General features: G+C 39.8%; 1 protein-coding gene across 18 annotated transcripts in view; it reads left to right on the top strand.

Annotated features, from left to right (window-relative positions):
* Positions 1 to 11,363, top strand: part of NFIA (nuclear factor I A) — a 412,993-nt gene that overhangs the window by 314,347 nt on the left and 87,283 nt on the right. For all 18 annotated transcript variants that reach the window (XM_083742770.1, XM_083742775.1, XM_083742766.1 and 15 more), the window contains exon 5: positions 6,832 to 6,949. In XM_083742770.1, the coding sequence (XP_083598896.1) occupies positions 6,832 to 6,949 (118 nt within the window). The remainder of the gene's footprint in view (positions 1 to 6,831; positions 6,950 to 11,363) is intronic.

Raw genomic sequence — 11,363 nt, forward strand, 5'->3', positions numbered from 1 at the left:
CTTTGTGGTTTGGCTCAGAACGCCTTTCTGTGCTTGAAATAAATAAAATCATGATAGAGTGCCTGTGGTTATGCAATTCCCCCTCTTTAACTAGTTAACCACTAGTGGAAAGGGTTCACTTGTTGTATTATATTGAATATTTGGTGGAAATTATGCAACCTTCTCAACTGTCACTGACTTCATTTCAATTTAAGCGGTGTTCAGGATTGTTCATACAAACGCAGTCTCAGCTAGGAGCTGATTTTGTATGAGAAGTGCTGAATGAAAGATGATTGACCAGCCAATATTTTGAAGGGTTGTATCTCTTATATTCTGCTGCAAGATAGCTACACTGTTTCTCCTTGCACAAGCCTTTGAGTTTTCCGCTGTGCTAATCAATATTATAAGAGGAGTAGTTAAAAATCAGCAGCATGAAACTAAACGCTAAAGAAGCTAAGTTCATATTCAATAGCAAAACACCACTGCCCACAGGCTGCAACCCGAGTTTGGCTATGAAAAGGCAGACGCAAAAAAAGAAAAATTATAATACAAAATAGACGGCAGGCTTAGAATCAACCGTTGCAGTGACCTTGCCTTTTGTATGCCATTACACAATTCAATGGCCGCCCACTCAAACCTTGCTCTCAATCAATATCCTATTAAAGCAGCACAAAAAGTCTCCATAAACTTAGTGGTTAGCTATGTTTATAAATGGAATTCAGCATAATTAGCTGGTCAATAACATACTGCACTAGTAATGTTAAAATGAGCACCACACATTTAATATCTGTGATATTCTACAAGGCTTTGTTACAAAAGCTAACATAACAGTCTACAGCAGATAAAGGCCAAGCCACAGATTTTAGCCACATTTCCCACATCTTCTTCCTTTCATGCTTACTAATCAGTTTATGAAAAGGCTAGCTGGTTAAAAGGCACACTTGTTCCTTAGGTTTACCTCCATTTAACCCTAGAGACACCATCACTTTGCTGCTGTAGTTATCAAAATATCTATATATCTATTTGTGAAGTCAAATCCTTCTTTGGATAATCTTCACAGTTTTCAAGAGATTAAGTAAGTGCCTAATCATGTCGAGCACAGATCATGTCGATTTCCAGGAAAGGGTGCTTTTGCCATCTTGCCACAGTGAAACAGGTAAATACAACAACAGCAAAACTGATATAAACACGGCCCCCTTACTTTAAAACCTCCTGAGCTGCTAACTGTAAGAGATCTGACTTCATCTGATTTAAATTAGCCCTCCGATGCCATTGTCTCAGGTGCTGAAGTGTTATGGAAATGCTTATGAATATTCTAATTGGTTAAAAAATAAAATGAAGCACCATCCCAATAGGGCTAGGGAAATAGGGGTCTAGCTGTTGGTGCTGAGTAGGATGCAGCAGAGAAGGAATAGTCAGAATTAGTGACATTTTTGTAATTAGTATACAAATTTTCAGCCGCACTTCTATAAAAAAACAACAAGGTGGAATACTGTGTATAAAAATAAAAGCTACATGGTTCCCCATGAAACATAATTTAAAGCATTAATAAATACTGGTTGGGTTAAAAAAAAATTCTCCAAAAGAAATGGCTCCAGGTAACAATCTTTGGGTCTCCTACTCAAATGCAGATCCTCAGAACAAACCTGTGAGGTAGGACAAGTGGCCAACATTTATTCAGACAGCTCCTTGGCTGAATGGGGACTCGAACTTGAGCTTGTCTTGTCCTTCCCTCTGATCATTGCATCATATAAGACAAATACTCAAACTATTTTTTGCTATTTCTTTATTTGCATATATCAATGATTTTTATTAATAAAATGGTAAAGATTTAATTGTACTGATAGTAGCATATTTTTGGAACCTTTGGACTGGGGTGACTCAGGCAGATTCATCTGGCACTCCCAGTGATTGAAATGTATCCCATGTGTGGGGAAGGTTTGTGACCAGACCACCCAGTCAGCTGAAACTGGATCCCAAGGCAGCATTAGTTCAGTTAGACAAACTTTACACACATCAATCAAAGGAGAGCTTGAAGGAGAGACTAAGTCTTCAGTAAAGCTACCTTACTGTGTGTTCAGATATCCATTTCAAATGGGATTTTTGTACAGGTGAGCTATTCATTGGGTTGGAATCGATGCAAAAGTTAGACATATCTCCCTAGATTTCAGAATCCTTTCTTAGTCTTGACAATGGTTGTTTCTGGAGTCTTTGTGCTGGAGAACACATGGAATTTTAGTATGTTCCCATGGTATAACATCTTCTGTGTAGCTTCCTTACCCTAAATGCCACTTAGTAAAGAAACTAGATTTTAAAAACAGAATTCTTCCTTTGTAAAAGGAGCATAATTAAAACAGGTTCTCCAGGGTTCACATCATAAAACGAAGGAGAGGATTTTTTTGACCCAAGCTTTTGAGACAGATACTAATGCATGTCACAGAACATACAGCCATTGCTAGAATCTTTTGTGGACACTGCTTTCATTCTTTCATATGTCCCTAAAACTACAAAGCCTACAAGCCTGCTCTTTCAAAAACATATTCCAAAGAATGAAAATTGGGATTCCTAGTTTTGAAATATTGCTGCCAGTTTATATGCTGGCTACAATAAATAAATAAATAAATCGTGGGATCACTGAAGATTATCATTGCCGACTTAATGGTCCAGTTCTTCATATGCCTATTTGTACCTTCCACCTCTAGCATGTGGAAATCTCTGCACTCTGGAAGAGGGATTAGCTCAGTTGAGCCAGAGATTTCAGTTGCACCTTGGGGGCAACCAGAATGAAGCATTTCTGCAAAAGAAACTGCTGAGTCCTACTAGCTATAATGGGTCTATATACATATTTGGCAGATGGACTTACGATGGCAGAAGGCCAGCGTCCTTGCCTCCTCTTCTACCATGATATTTTGTCTGCCCTTGTAAGCTTTAACACAAAAAGGTAAAGCAGACAACTGTTTATTTCAGCCTCAGAGTTAAAACACACATCTTTGCAGTTCCAGCCTCCTTTCTTCTCAGGCAATGGAGAAAAGTTAACCAAGTTCTAAACACATCCTGGATACAGGCTTCCCTTGTCCCTCACATGATTGTTGTGAGGAAAAAATGGGGTGGAGAACTATGTACACAGCCTTGAGCTCCTTGGAGGAAAGGTGGGATACAAATATAATTGTCATAAATGTAGTAAAGTAACAAATACAATTACTACCTATAGCAATGAGTTGCTATTCCCTATCATTTTCTCACATTGTATTTGGCCTAAGTTCATGCAGACCTATTTCTCCGCCTGCCTCCCTTGATATCTGTATATCTCCAAAAGTATTTTCTTCATGAGGAACAATTAGATTTAAGAGAGCTAAGCCTAGTAAAATGAGAACACAGAGAAACAGATGCTGATTGGAGTAAATTAATAAAGTAATACCATAGGAATATAGTAGGACTTACTTCTGAGTACACATGCATAGACTTGGGCTGTGTATCACCCCCCCCACACACACTTTCTGTCTTCAATAATCCTGTTTAATAAATAATTATAGTGGCTTGGGAGCAAGATTTCCATGTACCTGCTTCGAAAAGACATTATTAACCTTTCAGTTTGGACTTCCATAGGTCTTGTGTGAATGAAAATTTATCAAGCGAAGGCTTTTAAAAGCACAAATAAGTTTGGCCAAGACTGCTAAAACTGTAGAGTGGATGCTGCAGAGTGTACCTTTATGATTGATTTCCATTCAAGTCAGACTGACTGCAGTGTGGTCATTTTTCTAACCCATAACTGCTCACACTGCAGCAGTTTGCTATCCGCAGGGTGTCTGAATTATAGCAGTCCATGTCCGTGTTACCTCTTACACAAATTACTTACACTGGTTTCTTTTTCCATGCAAATTCATCAGTTTTACAGCCTCTTGTCTCTGCTGTCAGGAAACTCTAGCAGACAGCACAAATTGATAAAATGAGTTAATTTTACAATGGTTGGGTTTTTTTAAAGTTTCATTCACCCGTTGCACAGGAAGCATATTGTAGTTAAAGGAAGACAGCAAATGAGTTTAGAGTGTTCTTGTAAATTATTTCCCAAGTTAATTTCTTCCAAAGATCATTAAAGGCTGGCTCCCATTTTAATATCATTGCACTCCTTCCATCCTGTGCTTTTAAAAATGCATTGCTATCAATGCATCTCAGTTCAGTGGCTGTCCTTAAACCACTGCTGAGAGTACGCCATAGTTTGCATGAGAACCATATAAGTAAGCTGTATGAGGATTTTGTTCTTTGTATTGCCCATTATTCTTGTACTTCAGCTGCTGTCTGTAAAACACTAAGTACATGGTTGCTCCTCAGCTGAGGACTGCAGTTTAGCATATTGCATACTCTACATGTGGAAAGCTCTCAGTTGATAAATGCTGGAAAGCACCTCTGCCCGAGACCCCAGAAAGCCTCTGCCAGTAAACTCTGTCAACTGGGCTGGATGGACTTGCTATAAGGCAATGTTATGTTTATAGCACCACTTTAATCCTAGCACTGCAAACAGATGTGTGCTTATGCAGCTAAAGTGGCATTGCACAGAGGCGGTGGTTGGCAACCTGATGTCCTCCAAATATACTGTTCTGTAACTCCCATCAGCCCAGCCCATGTGGCCATTCATCAGGGATGATAGGAACTGAGGTTCAAAACATCGACAGGACACTAGGTTTCCTGCCCCGGTCACAGTTGTACAGGAGGCAACCCGTCAGGGCCGTCTTTACCCAGGGGTGCAAGGGGTGCGGGGCACCCTGGCACCGAATTCTGGGGGGTACCAAATGTACCCTGGGGGCGCCAAATGTATACCTACTATATATCGGTGCCTCTTAATCGGCGGCAGTGAAAAGCAATGGAGAGAAAGTCCACGCCCCCCCTCCGTTGCTCTGTTACTCCGTAGTGTCAAATATTCCCAATGAGTCAGGAAACAAAAGCAGTTATTTCTGCTGTGTCGTTGTTACAGACAAGCAATTTTCCTCCCCCCAAAAAAGGTCAACAACTTTGGCTTCCCCATTCCCAGAAAAAGTTCAACAACTTTGAGTTCGCCCCCCCCAAAAAAAATTGGGGGTGGCTAAACTAAATTTGGGGGTGCTAGGCGGATCTTTGCACGCCAGTGGTGCGTATGCTAAAGACAGTCCTCCAACCAGTTCTTCTCAGTTAGCTACAGAGATGGCCCTTGTTGGCCATGGACACGCTAAAGGAACATGTAAATCAACCTTGATTGCTTACCACTTGCTGAATGTATGATAAATGTAGTACATTGATATTTCACATATGCAAATCATTTATGCAGGCAATGAGTTGCTTCATACACAGTGTCAAACCATGGTTTTGGCTATTCTTAGGCTTGCATGCTTCCTCCACCTGGCTTCCTTGTGTACTCTGATTCAAACCCTGATTTCCTTGTTTGGCAGACCTTAGGTCTTTGTTAGATCCAAATTAGCAAACTATAGTTTCCACTTGCCCTTGAAACCGGAATTGGGAATCTGGCTTAGATCTAATGCCCTAACTATGGTTTGGCTATTACATCCAACATAACTTGCCTCCGTTCAGTTCATTTTGCACGCTGGCTAAACAAGTATATGGCACCCACTCACACCCATTGCTGACTTGATGGGCTTGAGCCAATCGTTGCATCTTACCCTAACCTACCTCACTGGTAGCGAAGATAAAAATGGGGAGATTGCACACATTGCTTTTAACTCCTGGAGGAAATGGAGATTTAAATAAAACAACACTTTGAAAACTGATATGTGGTCTGCTGACATGTAATACATTCTTGGGAATGGCTCTGATTTTATGCCACAGGATGTCATGAAGCAGTTAACAGACTCCTGGAGCCCCTGGAAAGGGAGGAGAGGAGCTGTCTGTTTTTCCCCCAGATCAATCCATAACTGGCACAGAAAATATACATAAAGTTACTGTTGAGGGTGAACTGTGGTAACACCAGCTGGCTCATCCTGGCCTTGTCTGTTTATTGCCTGGCTGGGGATTGCCTGGTGATTCCTCCTAGCACATGGAGGCAGTTGCTGAATTGCAGAGGATGAAGCTGCTGCCTCTCTGCCTGTTACCCCGAACCCATGTCAAGATTGAAGTGTGTCTTCCCCTTCATTCTAGTCTGAGTTCAGGATTACAGGGTTCTACAGTTTTACTATTGCACTAGCTGTTCATATAATGGCAGCAAAAAATAATAATTGTTGTTTAAGTGTTGGGGGGATGCTGTTTCTTTACAACAGGTGAGAGAAGGCTTTGGATCCCCCACAACAACCAAGTAACAGCTGCATATTTATTGCGTAATAAAAAAATCTCTAGAAAGGCCTTTAGTAACTTCTTATGTGGATGATACCAGATCCATATTATTGATGGCAAGAGATTCATGACCTTCTGTTTTTAACACTGCAGAGAAAGGACTTCGTAATATCTTTGTGAAAAACTAGTTCATTACACACATTTGTAAAAGTCAAGAGAAAAATGTAACAAAGGAAGACCTTATCATGTGCACAGGACAGCAAACATTGAGAAATGCTTGGGAGAACATTGCTAAGGTGCTCAGTAATGTCAGGCATGAGGAAACAGATATAAGAAGAAGAAGCATTCCTACAGTTTCTGAAGCCATTGAAATACATGATGGTACAAAATCAGACTTTGCCATCAGTAAAAGACCTTCAAAGAAGACCTTAATCATAAAGTTGCATAATGAACTTTTAATATTGCTGATTACAGTGCCAATTAACTCATACCTTACTACCTACATGCTGGTAGGTCATTAAGGTGAAAGTGAATGTTTGAAATGTAATTATTCCTTTTCCACATCACTTACTTACTTCCTTTCCTTTGTTTTCCCAGCACCGATAGCTGCCGGAACAGGGCCTAATTTCTCACTCTCAGATTTGGAAAGTTCCTCATACTATAGCATGAGCCCAGGAGCAATGAGGAGATCTCTACCAAGCACTTCCTCTACCAGGTAATTTGATCTGTGCATGATATTGGGTTATGGTTCAATCCCCCTGACTACATGGACATTTCAAAATGAGTAATGCTGTCATTTAGTGCTTATGTTGCCTGACATATTCTGCCTGAGATACTGATCCTTTGTAAAAATAAAGTGGCACCCATATACACTCTGGCGCGCTTTGCAGAGTTATACGATAGATTTTTCTTCTGCTTAATGTTGATGTAAATAAGGAGCCATTTCTTATCATGCCTGTCAAATGACTGATCCACTTTAGCTGAAAGAGAAAAATCAATCTGGATCATTAATATCATTCAAAATGGCAACAGGCTTTGGGCGTACTTGTAAATCCAATCTCATGGATGCTTAAGAAAAGGACCACAGTATGAAATAAAAAATATCCTTGCTGCAAATTAGCATCTAATCCTCAAAATCAAGACTAAAAAAATCAACTGCTTGGTTAAGTCACTAAATTCCTAAAGCTTTATCTGTAAGTTGATTTCTAAAGGGCAATTCCTCAAACTTGCATTGGTCTCTCTGTTAATGCCCTTACTGATTTATCTGGATCCTGCTGTTCAATCTCCTTTCTTGCAACGTAATGCAATCTATTGTATAAGAAATAATATATCTTTACAGTTTATTTATTTATTATTTATACCATGCCTTTATCCCTGAGAGGGACTTAAGGTGGCTTACAGATTTTTTAAAAAGCTAACCATGTAGAAAAAAATAATTAAACATTGATAGAATTATAACTATATCTGTCTGTCTGTCTATCTATCTATCTATCTATCTATCTATCTATCTATCTATCTCTCCATCCATCCATCCATCCATCCATCCATCCATCTACACACACACATACTAGACATCAATTAAAACCATACAAGTAGTTACAATAAAAACAGTTCAGCACCAGCCCTTTCATTAAAAGCAGAATCACAGACTTGTAGAGTTGGAAGATACCACTAGGGTCATCTAGTCCGACCCCCTGCAATACAGGCATCTTTCACCCAATATGGCTCTCGAACCCACAGTCCTGAAATTAGGAGTCTCATGCTCTACTAACTGAGCTATCCCTCAGGTCCACTCAGTTTCCCCAAACCCTGTTAGAACAAATACCCTTTTTAAATTATGGTGCCCAGAACTGGGGACAGTATTCCAGGCGTGGTCAGATCAAGGCAACATAAAGCGGGACATTATACTTTTGTTGATGCAGTCTAGAATAGCATTTGCTTTTTGTTGTCGTTGCATCACACTGTGGACTCATGTTAAGCTTGTGGTCCATCATGACATCTATATACCTTTTTCACATGTACTACTGGTAAGCCAGATGTCCCCCATCTTGTATTGGTGCAACTAATTCTTCCTGCATAAGTGTAGAACCTCAAATTTGTCCCTGTTGAAATTCATTTTGTTAGTCTTGGCCCAGTTCTCCAATCTGTTAAAGTATTATTGAATCCCAAATCTTCAGCAGCATTGGCTTCCTATCCCAATCTGGTGTCATCTGCATGTTGGATCCTAATAATCAGAGTATCATTTTCTAAGCACTCACAGACTGATCATTAATTATATTTTCTAGTACCAGTTTACTTCAGAAGGGTCCGCTTGCTGCAATAACCAAACATTATGCTGTGATATTACTTATAACAGTTCTCCAGGGCTCAGATAGTGGAGTGACATTCCACATGATAATGTTACATGGTTTGTCAATGAAAGTCATGACTACTCTGTTGGGCTCATTTTTGTACATAAAAAGGAATGATTAAAGTCCAACAGATCCCTTGAATAGGTTTGTAACCAAATGGCTGTCTGCTATGCATTTGCATGGCCTTCTCAGTTCCATTAGATGTGTTCTCACCCAACCAGCCACTTGAGCAGTTGTTCACAAACTGAATATTCCTGGATTAGACCCAATTTAATTTAGATGTGCTAATAGCAGTGTGATTGCTGCTTGAAACACAACAGTGCAGAGGCAGTTCCATGGGGTTAGCTGTTTGTTGGAGGCAACTTCCCATACAACTTTGGTAATTTCAACAATGCCAGTACAAATTCTGCACCTTGCATGATCTGGGCCTTAGTCAAGTGATTGCCAGCTCTCCATTAGACCTTGGCCAGCTCTTTCCTTCAGAACCTTAGCAAACGTGTCTCTCTCTTTACCATGGTTCTTGCCACTTTTGATCATTTCCTTCAAAGATATTACTTCACTGTTGGGTAATGTGTGCAAGCCAATAAAGGATATTAAATACACATGTGCTTATATAGTTATTCACATAGGTTATTCTGGCGTACTGCATCTTACCACTATGTGTTACACTCAGCAGAGATAAGCATGTGGATTGTTTACACATGACAGAGCACCCAATTGCTCCTACACGGAATTGATATGTAAAATAATCTAGTGTGAAGTAGCCTTGGTTCTGCTCAGCTGCAGTCAGATTTTTAAAAATATATTGACACCTATAGCTAATATGAAGAGTTTGTGCTTACTTTCTACAAGTACACCTTTGTATGGTTAATAACTTGTGATGACTAAGAGAATATACTATTTACTTAGTCAAAATTCTGAAAGCTGGCAAATAAACTAATTATTATATAGCAGTAATCAGCATATTTATTTGCAAATTTGGCATTTTTGTGAATGCACTGAGCAATTATCATTCATTTATCAGGCTATACTTGTTTCCATTACAGGACTGGTGGAATAGACAGGTTATTAATGGTACTTAAAAGTAAAACTCAGTTGTCACTCTTGTATGCTTCTACAAATACCTTACACAGATAAGAAGCTAATTATAAACAACACCAGTAGTTAATAACTGCACAATATATTTGGGTTTTTCTCTCACATAGGTTACTTCTCCTTAAATGTCTTACCACTTACAGCTTTGCTATTTACAGCTAAACATTTTTATATGAAAGTATGTTCCGATTGATTATGCTAATATTTACTTGTAAGTACATAAGCTTCAGACTATAGTGCTGGGGAGATTATCAAGGCAATGACCGTATTGTAGGCAAAAATGTATTGTGTCGACATTTAAAATGCCTTGATCAGGCTCTAACATCCTTTTTTTTTTTTGCATTCCTGGACTATGGGCAGAATATTAAGAATCTTGATTTTAATGTTTTGAAAAATAAGTGTCTTAGTTTATTGCATTTGGGAGTGATGATAAATTGTTAGTTCCAAAGCAGTGGGGAACCTTGTTGGCTCCATGGGCCAGATCCTTATCATGAGTCAAATTTAGCAAGTGGGTAGGGCCTCCTACCTGTCATTCACCTGGCATCACAATGACATCAGATGATTCAGTGCTATGAAGTCTCAAGGAAGCAGTTTCCAACCTGCTTAGGGCTGGGTTTGGGAACTCTCCCATGTACCCAAATTGAGCAGGATTGACCCCTCCCCCACTCTCCTGCACCTCAGCTGTTCATAACAGTGTGAACAAACCCTGTGCAAGGCTTATCCTTCCCTCCTTCTCTGGCATGGTGACCAGGAATAGATTGGTAGCAACCACACATTTTCAGGTTTGAATAATCTAAAATTAATAGAAAAGTGTCTTGTTGCCCCCGCTCATCCATAGTGGATGGAGACAGGGCATGTGTGAGGCTGAGACATGCATAAATTCATTCCCATCACAATAACCCATGGTTTATGATCCCATCCAAACACAGCCACTGTAGCTACTTTTCTTCATACATGGATAGACTTCCATGGGTATCAGTAAACAAAGGGTCTAAAATAGGAGGCACAATGAAGAAAGAGGCAAACTTTATTCTCAGATACAAGTTCTAGTATCTTCTGATACCACAGAGATCTTGCTTCAAACGTCAAATAAGAAAATCCTTACTGTGGCAAAATCCAAGAAGACTCGGTGTGAATTATCTCTATAAAGACTTCCGCCTGAGAGGAATTATGGCAGTTTATTACCACCACCATCCAAATGCAATAGATCTCTGATACAGAAAACAGCCTTCTCTGGCTCACTGAATAGGATGTTTAGTCAGGTAGCTTACCCTTGGGAGTTTCTGCTTCCTTTGTACATAGAAATGTGCAATAGACTCTATAAAGCTGACAATAGATGTAATATCTGCTGACCCTGTCTTGGAAAGTGAATTCAATAGGACATTTTTCCTCCCAGCCGCAGTCTGTTCCTCATACTATAGCTCAAGAAGCTGAGGGCTCCTGGCTCTGCAATTCCCCACATTACTCTGCCAGAGTCCAAGTCGACTGACCTTCAGAGCTCAGCACAAGGGTTATCTTTCCTTTCAGGCTTTGCTTGAATGTTACATGAGGGAGGAATGTATGTGGCAAGTGATGAGTAACAGTCTTTCTGCGTTTCACCTCTGCATCGCTCAAGTTAAAAATCTTTTTGGCTTATGAAGTGAATTCGGAATTGCTGAGAGAGAGAGAGAGAGAGAGAGAGAG

This window comes from Podarcis gaigeae (genome assembly GCF_964106915.1).
Source record: "Podarcis gaigeae genome assembly, chromosome: 6".
In the NCBI taxonomy this organism is placed as follows: domain Eukaryota; kingdom Metazoa; phylum Chordata; class Lepidosauria; order Squamata; family Lacertidae; genus Podarcis; species Podarcis gaigeae.